At 36.6% G+C, this 13,224-nt stretch overlaps 1 protein-coding gene across 8 annotated transcripts in view; it reads right to left on the bottom strand.

Moving 5' to 3' along the window:
- Positions 1-13,224, bottom strand: part of CSPP1 (centrosome and spindle pole associated protein 1) — a 159,437-nt gene that overhangs the window by 109,008 nt on the left and 37,205 nt on the right. For 6 of the 8 annotated variants that reach the window (XR_002142123.2, XM_034668149.1, XM_034668148.1 and 3 more), the window contains exons 4-5: positions 4,435-4,538; positions 3,679-3,702 (exon numbers count right to left, since the gene is read on the bottom strand). Coding sequence is in view for 7 of the 8 variants with exons in the window: in XM_034668149.1 (XP_034524040.1) it covers positions 3,679-3,702; positions 4,435-4,538 (128 nt within the window). In the remaining variant the exon portion in view is untranslated. The remainder of the gene's footprint in view (positions 1-3,678; positions 3,703-4,434; positions 4,539-13,224) is intronic. The other 2 variants (XM_011221214.3, XM_011221215.3) reach the window with 1 other exon arrangement.

Genomic DNA, 13,224 nt, shown 5'->3' with positions numbered 1-13,224 from the left:
TCAGTGGAGTCCGCTAGAGATTCTCTCTCCCTCTGCCCCCTCCCCACGCTCGTTCTTGTTCACTCTCTAAAATAGGTAAATAAATCTTTAAAAAAAATAAAAAATAAAAATATAAGGTTTCATTGAATCTGAATTTACAAATAAGTTTTGCTACAAAAGCTATTTTGAAAGTTGGTTGTATAGAACTCTAAACTTATTTATCAAGGGAAAAAATAGGATACCAGACTAGATCCCTGAGTCAGTTTAACCCTTATATAAAAAGTACACTGTAAACCTTGCCATTTTGTAGAGTCATATATGTACAAAACAACACGTTCAGAGTTCCAACTCTGGGAAGACAGAGATAGCATCCTCACTCCTTCACTGGGCACTTCACAGTCCCACAGGCCCAAAGTAAATAAGGACAATATAGTGAGTTATCAAAAAGCTAAATTTTAGACACTCTCTCATTCATTCAATAAATAGTGACTGCCTATTGTCCCAAACTGTTTGATATATCTGAGATTCATCAGTGAAGAAAACAAAGATCCCTGCCCTCCTAAAGCTTACATTCAAACACAGGAAACTGACAAGAAATAATAAACATAATGAAGAGTATGGTATTTTAGAATGTAATAAGTGCTATGACAAATTAAAAGAACAGGCTACAAGCAGTTCAGGCTTCTAGAGGATGGGAGTGGAAAAAAACAGAAATCCAGAGTTCCCTTTAGGACACGCTCAACATAAAATACCCATTAGATTTCTAAGATAGGTAGCCAAATGGAAAAGTGTGAGGTTCAGGAGAGAAGTCCGGGCTGTAAATATACATTAACTAATTCAATTTAAAAACTGTTCTTCTGAGAGGCACCTGGGTGCCTCAGTCGTTAAATGTCTGCCTTCAGCTCAGGGCGTGATCCCAGCGTTCTGGGATCGAGCCCCGCATCAGGCTCCTCCGCTGGGAGCCTGCTTCTTCCTCTCTCACTCCCTCTGCTTGTGTTCCCTCTCTCACTGGCTGTCTCTCTCTCTGTCAAATAAATAAATAAAATCTTTTAAAAAAAAATTGTTCTTCTGGGAATATGTTCTCCCTGCACTTTTAAATGGTCAAGTGTCTTCTACTCTAAAAATGGAAAGAAGATGGCAGTTGTTTAATGGTTCTTCTTAGCAAAATTTAAAGATTAAATTTTTTTTTAATTTAAATATCCATGCAATCCAAAAGTCTGGAAATCACAAAAGAAAAAAAAAATCCATAAAGAATAGGACCTCCTGGGACACCTGGGTGGCTCAGTTGGTTAAGCATCTGCCTTCGGCTCAGGTTAGATCCTCGGGTCCGGGAATCAAGGCCCGCATCCTTGCTCAGCAGGGAACCTGTTTTTCTGGGCCTGCTCTGCCTGCCACTCCCCCCTGCTTATGCTCTCTCTGTCTCTCTGACAAATAAATAAATAAAATCTAAAAAAAAAAAAAAATTAAAAAAAATTTAAATAAAAGAACAGGACTTCCTAGGGGTCAAGGAAGCCAACTGAAGCCACCTACACAAACCCTATGTAATTTTCTTTTTCCCGTGCTTTCCTATCCATGCCCACCTTCTCAGACCTCAACCAAAATTTGTCTCTTGCTTATTAAGGGACTACCTGCTCCTCTATCACAACCACATTCTTGATAACACAACACCAAAGACTCCTTCATATCCATTTGAATTTAAAGACTTACACTCCTTGATCTTTTTCTCTTTCATAAAGGCAATTTCTTCCTATGCCTCCTACCACCATTCTTTTTTAAAATCTTACGTCTATGAAGTAATATAAAATCCACAAGTGAAAATGGTAGATAACCAGAGGAAAACCCCACCCAATAAGAAGCAGTGGGAGACAAGGAGAATATTGAGGTACGAGGCCAGGGAGGTGGGCTGGAACATGAAAGACTTCACATGCCATGCTAAGGAGTATGTATTTTTTTTTTTAAAGATTTTTATTTATTTATTTGACAGAGACAGAGACACCCAGCGAGAGAGGGAACACAGGCAGGGGGAGTGGGAGAGGAAGAAGCAGGCTCATAGTGGAGGAGCCTGATGTGGGGCTCGATCCCACAATGCCGGGATCACGCCCTGAGCCGAAGGAAGACGCTTAACCGCTATGCCACCCAGGTGCCCCAGGAGTATGCATTTTTATCCTGAAGGTCAGAGAGGAGACACTGAAGTATTTAAATTGGTAAGGGGCAGGATCATTCTGGAAAGTGGCATGAAGAACAGACTAAAAATTAGTGGAAAGAAGAGCTAAAAATCTATACCAACAATTTAAAATAAACAATAAGATAAGAATCTCTAATATGCAGAACAGTTCTAAAACAGTTATCAAGCTCTTCACAGGCTGCTTAAGGAAGTATAATGTTTCACACATATCAAATTAAAAATCTACTCTAGACGTGCCTGGCTGGCTCATTCTATAATCTCAGGGTCATGAGTTGAAGCTCCATGTTGGGTGTGGAACCTACATATACACACACACACACACACACCACACACATACATGTATGTATATATGTATGTATGTACGTACATATGTGTGTGTGTGTGTGTATAAATAAATAAATAAAATTCCTTTTAAAAATCTAATCTGGGGCGCGGGTGGCTCAGTCATTAAGCGTCTGCCTTCGGCTCAGGGCGTGATCCCAGTGTTCTGGGATCGAGCCCCGCATCAGGCTCCTCCACTGGGAGCCTGCTTTTTCCTCTCCCACTCCCCCTGCTGTGTTCCCTCTCTCACTGGCTGTCTCTCTCTCTGTCAAATAAATAAAATCTTAAAAGAAAATCTAATCTGATCCTATCCTATCTACCTACATCATAATTTTTTACTACTCTCAAAAAGAATCTACTCTAACCTACTCGGACTGGTAAATCACACGTGCCTCATTCATACAAAGCTAAAGCCTGCCGTCCAAGTCCTTCATTCTATATTCTCCATCTGAAAAGCTTCCTCTCCTTGATTTGCCCTCTAGAATATCCAAATCCTACCTAACCTACAATATCTTACAAAATAACACCTTTAGGTCTTTCCTGATCATTATAGCCTTATTAGTTATCAGTTTCTAACCTGTATGAATGTTATCTCTACCACCGGATTTTAAGACCCCCTAAAGATGGATTCTTCTTCATAACTGCTTAAAAAGTGTTGAATGAATGATGAATGAATGTGTGAGATTCTTTTTAAAAAGTTCTGTAAAACTATAGTGTTTTTGTTTTCCAATATAAATTTACAAACGCAATCCGTAGGTTTGGGTGCATATATACCCAGGAATCCAAATCCTGACAACACACAGTTGAAAAACATCTTAGAATATACTATCTATTATTTTATTAATCTTAATGTGATTAGCATAATTTGAAGGAAAAAACCGGCATGCTGAAAACAAATGGGCTTATAATAGCTGCAGAATATTTCTAAAAGATGCATAAGAAAGCAACAAAAATAAATGCAAAGCAGGAATCAAAAAGAATGATTGTTTATATTAATGAAAAATTGTAACATATAGACTGCCATCTTGGTAAAACCAAGGATACAACATGTTACCATTCAAAAGTCTCAAAATCACAAATGAAGTTATTTTTCTTAATAGTTTGAGAGCATCATCATAAATGAAAATAAGTGCAAGCTAGTAGATCTAAAAAATAAAAAAAAAAATTAAAGAACATTTTGCAGGCAACCCTACCTTTCTTTTTGCTTGTGTAATACCCTAAAGTCAAGGGAAACAAACCATTGATAAAATGTATTCAAAGTTCTTTCTCTCCATGTGCAAATCAGAATAAATAAGAGACCACTTATACACTTGGAACAAACATTACAAAGTATTAAAAAAAACTATAGACTATCTTGAGATGACTAGAAACATGATAATTGTTTAAAATAATTTGATAAGCTAAAAAGTAAATTGCATTTCAAAACTTACAAGAAATCTTTAGTTTAGCAATTAGATAATTTAACCAAACATACTTAAAACAAGGGTTTTGCTAAGTAAATAGAGTAAATCATAAAGCAAAGAATTTGGAAGCTAAGTAAACATGTTAAATGAAGTTTTTAAAAGCTTAGCTGACAGGAAAATAAGTGGCAGCTGGAATTCCATGTGTCATTTTAATACATGGTTGTAGGAAGTAGAGGAGTAGGGAATCATAATGGGTTTTTTCAAACCATGATAACTCTACAGAAAACATGAACAGCCAGAACTTACAATCTCATTTAAAATTAAAACCCACTACCCTACTGCAAAGATCAAGAATCTATTATTCCAGGCACCTGTTCTCAGACCATTTTCTACCAATGTCATATATGTCCCTTAACTGTCACTATAATATCCTGTTAGATAACCAATGAAAACCTAAAAATTAACACATGACTAAAACTTTAGGAAAACAAATTTAGCAGATGAATTCTGAAGCACAAAATCCAGCTAACTAATAGAATGTATTACCTGAGTAAGATAGCGTCTGTAATCTTGCCTCAATTCTTCTTTTAGTTTATGTTTCTTACGTTCATAATCTTCCCCAAGTGGTAAACTTAACCCATAATCAATTCCTAGAAAGAAAACAACTTAAGTAATATAGCTCATTTTCAAATCAATGTCAATTTCAACATAATCCACTGTCACCAAAGCACAGTAGTAAAGAACACAGTCATGTTTGATTCTGAGTCTGGGATCAGGATAATAAATTGTTTATTTAAAATGTTTCAGCAGGTCAAACATTCACACACATGGAAAATATCCCTCCTGCCCATGAAACGCAGTCACCCAGTTCTCCTGCCCAAACCAACCAACATTACCATTTCTGGTATTTCCTTCCAGAGACTTCAAACATCTATAAACGGATACTGTTAAATTACTGTGTGTGCGTGTGTCTGTGTATTTACTTCTCCTTCCTTTAGATAAATGATTCTGCATTGTATGGCATCTGGCTTTTTCAGAGAGTACAAAATCACAGAAAAGCTAATTACCTTTACTTCATAATTCTACGGAAATTATTCTATAAAGATAAATACCTACAAAAATTTTAAGATCTGTTTTCCAGTCTGTGAAAATTAATAATGTGATTTTTTTTACTATAAGAATATCTTTGTTATAACATGTTCGAGAAAAAATTATTAGGACTATGCATGGCTCAGGCTGAAATTTCCAAAAACTTTTAAAGTTAAGCCACCAATTCTGATTTCATATAAATGAATATTAATCTTTATTGTGGTAAAATATACATAATATAAAATTTATCATTTTAACCATTGCCACTGAATTCAGTGGCATTAAGTATGTTCACAATGCTGTGCAACCACCACACACACAAAATTAAGGCATTTCCAGAATTTTTTCATCATGCCAAACAAACTCCATAGAAGGATGTTAATTTTTTAAGAAAAACTTTAATTTTGAGTCATGTTTCCGTAGACAGAACTCAAAAATCAAATTACATTTTGGGGTGATGACAATAGCGATGGCTGTACAACTTGTAAATATACTAAAAACCAGAGTTGTACAATTTCAATGGGTAAACTTTATGATACGTAAATTACCTTGATAAAGCTGTTAAAATCAAATTATATACTTTCAAAATATTTTAATAGTAAAATACTATGTCAAGAAGCACAGATATTTTTGAAGCTCCTCTCCTTTTTAGTCCTACTATATAATACCATAGTATAAAAAATTGATCATTTCTAAACAAAACAATTTTCCCTAATGAGTCAGCTACAAGGAATATAGATGAAATAATTAACCGCAGTTTATGAACTGATATGGATATCATCATTTTTGTGTCTTATTCCCTCACAATGCAGCTAAATGATGGGACTTTCCATTAAAAAGTGTCATATAACTGCTTTATTACATCACTGAACTATTTCAGGGGGGAAAGGCTCAAGCGGTATCAATATAAATGGATGTCTGTTGATTTTTATGGAATACTAAATTCCACTTTCCATCATGAACACCATGAAATTCTCTTGATAAACACTTCTGGCCTACATGATCCTGATAATAGTGGGTAAAGCAGGCATCCTTAGGGATGCCTCTCATTCACGCTCCCAACTCTCTCCCAAAAGAATTTAAAGTATCCCATATGCTTAGAATTTTAAATCCTAGAAAAGCCTTCTTTCCTCACACAGGAATCTAAACCGTAATTTTAAAAATACAGAATTTAGCCTAAAGAAAGAGGTAGTTTTGATTCTAACATTCAGAATGGAGTATCACACATGGAACTAAACTATAAGGTCAATGAAGGTAAGATCATGCTTTATTCAACTTTTATAATGCCTGGTATACAACCTATATCCAAGAAATGTTCACTGAATAAATGTATGAATGAATGTATGAATGAATCCTTGAATAAGGGGAAAGAATGAGAGAAAGGGAAAAAGCACACAATTTTTAATATTTCTGCTTTTAGGCAGTCTGATTGCATAGAGAAGCAGCATAATACCTAGTAACCAAAGTTACTTCTCTCTAGTCACAATGGATACTCTATTGTGTCAAGGAGAAAAAGAAAACAATGCTGCCAGGGTGATGCCTCTCAAATGCTAGGCTCTCCTACTCAGGGAAGCAATAATTTACAGCTTTCTGAAAAGTCACATATTTAAGGTGTTTTTAATACAGGTTTTCAATTTTGCTTGGTGAATTTATGTGGAAGAACAGAAATTAAAATGTGATTTTCATTTATAAATTACTATTTATACTAAGTTCAATTTCATTTATCAAGAATATTTGCCTTTTACTCTTGCCACAAATAGTATTTGTAATAATTGTCTTAAGAGATAAGGAAGAACACATACTGATTGCCTTCCAAACTACTTTAAATTTTATTAAGTTTAAGGTTTAGTCAACAGAAAATATTAACTTTTTAACTTATTTTTGTCATCTAATACCAATGTTTTATGGCATTAGAGGTAGGTCAGAGAAATAAAATTAAGAAGTATACGGAACAACGGCACCTGGGTGGCTCAGTTGTTAAGCGTCTGCCTTTGGCTCAGGGTGTGATCCTGGCGTTCTGGGATTGAGCCCTGCGTCAGGCTCCTCCGCTGGGAGCCAGGTTCTTCCCCTCCCACTCCCCCTGCTTGTGTTCCCTCTCTCCATGGCTGTCTCTCTCTGTTAAATAAATAAATAAAATCTTAAAAATAAAAAAAGTATACAGAACAGTTTAAGTATTCTGTTTCTTCTAAACTATGCATGAACTATGGCATCTCAATTGACTTAATTAAGAAACATGGTCAGACTTACTTATTCAGAGCAGTTGTCTTATGATGGTTCTAGAGGCAAATAAAGCATTAGTGTCATCTGAGGGTCATCTGAAGTGATGTCACTTTACCAAGTACATCAGTGACCCTAAGACAGTTAACACTATGCTTCAGAACTATATCAACTACAAGTATTAGTTTCTATAGTGGTTATGGGCTAAATAAACTATTCAAAACTAAAGTATGCAATCTTTTAAAAATTAATTTACCTTCTAACATAGCACTCATAATACTTTATAGAACAAATTACCACGGATCACTTAGCTTTCTCTTTTTTTTTACCATGAGAAGTTACTACATAAAAATACTCAAAAGACAAATTATAGGAAATAATAGGGCTTTCTATAAGCAGGTGACATATCAAGAGACATTACTTTAATTGAGAACATTGTACTCAAACTTCAGCTATAAAGATATTACACAGGATTTATTTGACTTGTACTAACTGAACAAAAGCAGTAGAATGTCTGACATTTAGTTCACAGTAAGAGAAACCTAAGATTACAAATGCTAAAAAGAATTAAAAATATAACTAAAAATTAGAGGCACCTGGGTGGCTCAGTCGTTAAGCGTCTGCCTTCAGCTCAGGGTGTGATCCCAGAGTCCTGGGATCGAGCCCCACATCGGGCTCCTCCACTGGGAGCCTGCTTCTTACTCTTCCACTCCCCCTGCCTGTGTTCCCTCTCTCACTGGCTGTCTCTCTCTGCCAAATAAATAAAATCTTTAAAATATATATATATACATATACACATACATATATATAACTAAAAATTAGTAAAAAGAATCATCAATTTCCTGTTGTCTATTTCCCAAAATCTTAATATTAACTCTAATTTTTTTTAATTTTTTAAGGTTTTATTTATTTATTTGACAGAGAGAGACAGCCAGCAAGAGAGGGAACACAGGCAGGGGTAGTGGGAGAGGAAGAAGCAGGCTCCCAGCAGAGGAGCCCAATGTGGGGCTCGATCCCAGGACTCCAGGATCACGCCCTGAGCCGAAGGCATGCACTTAACGACTGAGCCACCCAGGCGCCCCTGTAATTTTTTAGCTTAGTCTAAACCTCAGAGCTTCTCTGCAATGTAGAATTCTACTGTTGCTTCGTGGTAATTTTTAAATTTAACAATGTAATTGTTTTCTTTATAATTCTTTTCCAAATTTCCATAAGCATAATTGCATTTAAAATGAATTTTTTAAAATCATGCAAAATTTCTACTCACAAGAGTAAAATCTCTTTATCTTACTTTGGTAATCTGTAATCATTTTGCTTGATTTCCAAAATAATTACTTCAGAGCATGAAAAATAAATCTAGAAAATTTCAGAGCCTGAAATACGGATCAACAATATTTTGATATAAGATTGAAGGACATTGCCTAGAAATGGATAAAAACACAGAGGGATTATGGTCACAGAAGATGGATTCTTCAAGTACCCAAAGTTCAGAGGTAAGGGAGTTGAAAAGGAACCAGGAAAAAAAAAAAAAAAAAGGAATCTGCTGGAAGTACTCCAAGCCACCTCCAGGCTGAGTGATTCACTGGAAAGACTTACAGAATGCATTATATTCACAATTACAGTTTATTACTATGAAAGAATACAAAGCAAAATTAGCAAATGGAAAGGCTCACATGACAAAGTCCAGAAGAAATTAGGTACAAACTTCCAAGAATTCTTCCCCAATGGAATCACATTGGACACAACATAATGTGAAGTGTTGTCTACTAAGAAAGCTCATTAGAGACTCAGTGCCCCAGGTTTTTACTCAGAGCTGGGCACATAGGCACCCTATGCCTAGCACCAAGATTTTGCCAATACCAAGATTTCAGATTCCCCAAAAGGAAAGCAGGTGTTCTCCTTGATCGTATGTTTTAAACAAACAATTTTATTTAGGCACAATGACCTTATTTAGAGGAAGTTTTACATCAGTACAGGGAACTGTTCACTAGCTAAGTTCAAGACATTAGCCAAGGGCCAACCTTGTAGGCAGGTCTAAAGACAGTCAGTCCCAGGCTTGCTGCAACATGGACGGCACTGGAGCAGATAATGCTAAGTGAAATAAGTCAAGCAGAGAAAGACAATTATCATATGATTTTCTCTCATCTTTGGAACATAAGAACTAGGATGATCGGTAGGGGAAGAAAGGGATAAAGAAAGGGGGGGTAATCAGAAGGGGGAATGAAACATGAGAGACTATGGACTATGAGAAACAAACTGAGGACTTCAGAGGGGAGGGGGGTGGGGGAATGGGATAGACTGGTGATGGGTGGTAAGGAGGGCACGTATTGCATGGTGCACTGGGTGTTATATGCAACTAATGGAGCATCGAACTTTACATCGGAATCCAGGGATGTACTGTATGGTGACTAACATAATACAAAAATCATTTAAAAAAAAAAAAGTGTTCTGCACAAGGAGGAACTAGTAAGACAGGAAGAAAACCAGAAGAGTAGCTCTAGAAGCCAAGTGAAGAAAATACTTCAAGGAAGCAGTAAGATGTTAAGTGGAGCAGGTAAGTTAAAAAATACAAGATTTGAAAACTGCTCACTAAACATAGTTGCGTAAGAGGTTACTACAGACCTTGATCTTTGTGGGTGAGCAGCATAAATGTAAGCCTGACTCGAAAAGGTTTAAGAAACTGAGATGAGAGGAACTGGAGATAATAAATATAGACAACTCTAACTTTTGCTACAAAGAAGAACCTAGAAATTGACAGTAGCTGGAGGAACATAAAGGATTTTATAAAATAGGGGATATTATAGCAATGCTTATATTCTGACATAAATGTTCTAATAGGAAAAACAATTTATGATTCAGATGAGGAGGAAAAATTGATGAAGAGATAATATTTTCCGTGAAAAGGGACAGAATGCTATATAAGTAGGGGGTTTGGTCTAACTCACAATGACAATCTATGGTAACAGAAGACAAGGCAAAACATATAGTACAGATGAGGGTTGGCTGGCAGATACAAGGGTGGGAGATAAGGGTAAATTCTAATTGCTTCTATTTTGCAGTGAAATACAAAGTAAAACCATGGGCAGGGGGATGGGAGTTTGAGGAAAGAAGAAAAGATTAAACAGCTGCCTTGTAGAATACAATAGCAATGGATTAGGGAAATGTAATAGCACCACCAACAGCAGTGAGGACACACCTTAGGTTAATAGTACAGTAAAATAAGAACAATGACAAGGTTGTGGGTTTTCTCCACCCATACTCAGCTACATACATACCAGCACACAACAGGCTCAGATTTAGATTTAACAAGAGATAAGATTTTCCCAAATAGATAAGACAAAGGGAAAGAGAGGCAAGAAAGAAGAGGGTGTGCAAGGGAGTCAATAAAATGGACCATGGAATTTAGGCTGCATAAGGAAGGAAATAATGAGAGGTAGGTCCTTTAAGAGAGCAGAATCAATGGATGGTAGGTCCTGGTAATGTCAATTATTTGGAATACTTATCACAGGCAGGATACATGAGAAAATCAGCTGAAAAAATTAGAAGTGGTCATCAAAGAAAATATGTGCAACTGTAATTCAGTCACTGGTAACAGGTCTAAGATAGGACTACTGAAGTGGGTGGCTGAGGAAGAGTGGTAAACAATATCACAACATGAAGAAGTCAAGAAACTGAAGAGGTACTAAATGTTTAAGGAATTAGAGGAATGGTTCTGAATCTGTGAATAACTGCAGTAAAAAGCAAGTAAGTCCAAGAGATTGATGTTGCAAATTTCAAAGATGTTGGATTATACGGAGGACAAGAGGCATGATAGTACTGAAGTCCCAAAAAAGTATATGGTCTTTACTCCAACTCCAGATTAAATGAGGGAAGAATATATGGCACAGCACCTGGCACATAGTAAGCACTCAATATAGGTTAGTTGTGAGTCGTAGCAACAGCAGCAGCAATAGTAGAAAGAATAATGGACTTCAATATTTTTACTGACCTTTCAAACATCAGGATCCTTCTTGGTTTAAATTATCCTTATTGGTGGGGCACCTGGGGGCTCAGTCAGTTAAGCATCTGCCTTCAGCTCAGGTCATGATCCCAGGGTCCTAGGACTGAGTCCCTCATTGGGCTCCCTGCTCAGCCAGGAGTCTGCTTCTCCCTCTCCCTCTGCCCCTTCTTCCTCCCCATGTGCTCTCTCTCAAATAAATAAAATCTTTAAAAAAAAATCTTTATTGGTTTCTCTTGTCAAATATATAAGGTATCAGTAAATCAAAGTTTTCTGGCAAATCCCAAAATACTGATTTTGACCACTTCCTACTGTGGAAAGCAAAGCAAACTTTCTCCCACAAGCCCAATTTTTAAAAATTGAGGAAAAATATACATACCAAAAAGCACAATCTTAGGCATATTGCTCAATGACTTTGTACAAAAGTATGCACTATTGTAACAACTCAGATTTCTTTCCACCACACAAGGCACACTTATGCTCCTTCCCTATTAATATCCCCTCCCAGAGCTTACAAGTATTCAGACTTCTATTAATGTGGATGCATTGGAGCTGTTCTTGAACCTCAATAAAAAGAATCATGAAGTTCGTGACTTTTGCATTTTACTTTTCACTAAATATTCCTTCTGTGAGATTCAGCCACATAGCTATAGGCTGCAGCGGTTCCTTCTTTTCAGTTTGTGTCTTCTTTCATTGTATGAATACACCACAACTTCTTTAATCCATCCTACAGTTAGCAGACATTTGAGCTGCTTCCTGCTGTTTGGGGGGGGGAGCACTGTTATGAACAAAATTCCATGGACATTCTTGTACATGTCTTTCGTGAACACATGTGTTTCTCTTGGCTATATTCCTAGGAGTGGAACTGTTGGGTCACTGGATAAGGTCACAGAGTTTAGTAGATATTGCCAGTTTTTCAAGGTTGCACCATTATCCATTCCTACAAGCAACGAATGAGTTCCAGTTAATTCATATCCTTGCCCACTCTTGGTATTGTAAATATTAGATATTATACTTGCGTGCAATGGTACCTCACTATAGTTTCAATCCGTATTTCCTAGCAACTAATGATGCTGATCACCTTTGCAATGCATTTGGATTTCCCACTTTTGAAAACAGCTATCCAAGTCTTTTGTCCATTTTCAGAATTGGATGGTCGTCTTCTTACTGATAATTTATATACACAGACATATACATACATACAAACATATGTAGATTTTATACATATACCTACACATGTGCCCATGGCTGCCTTTCCCCATTGTTATGTATTGAGATGAATAGTTCTTTTTTTTTTTTTTTTTTTTTTTTTTTTTGACCGAGGACACAGGCGGGGGAGCGGGAGAGGGAGAAGCAGGCAGGAAAAACAATAAAGAGAAACCAATAAAGATAATTTTTTTTTTAAGATTTTGAGAGACAGAAAGCATGCACGCAAGTAGGGGGAAGGGGGGAGGAGCAGAGGGAGAGGGGGAAACAGACTCATGAACTGAGCTGAAGGCAGACGCTTTACCAACTGAGCCACTCAGGCACCCCGTGATGAAAAGTTCTGAATTTTAATGAAGTCCATTTTATCAGACTTCTCCTTTTTTGATTCTCTTCTATGATTAGTTCTTTTCGTACCTTATCTAAAACATCCTCATCTACCCCCAACGTCTCAAAGACATTCTCCTATGTTTTCTCTAAGAACTCTATAGTGTTAAATTTTACCTTTAGGTCAGTGATCTCTCTTGAATTAATATTGTATGTAGTATGTGGTACAGGTTAAAGTTTCTTTTTTTTTTTTATCTTCTTTAGTATGGATGCCTAACTTAACCAGCACCATTTACTGGAAAGACCATTCTTTTCCCCACTGAACTGCAGAGGCACCCATGTCATAAATCAGATATCTGTATATAGTGGGTTTGTTTCAATCCTCTCTAGTCTGTCCCTGTGGTCTATTCGTCTAACCTGCTGCCAAAACTAAGTAGTCTTAATTACTATAATTTCATACCAAGACTTTATATATATAAACACTTTAAGGTTTCCAACTTTGTTTC

Source organism: Ailuropoda melanoleuca, chromosome 9 (assembly GCF_002007445.2).
Source record: "Ailuropoda melanoleuca isolate Jingjing chromosome 9, ASM200744v2, whole genome shotgun sequence".
Taxonomy (NCBI): Eukaryota; Metazoa; Chordata; class Mammalia; order Carnivora; family Ursidae; genus Ailuropoda; species Ailuropoda melanoleuca.
This window is presented reverse-complemented; position numbering and strand designations above follow the sequence as displayed.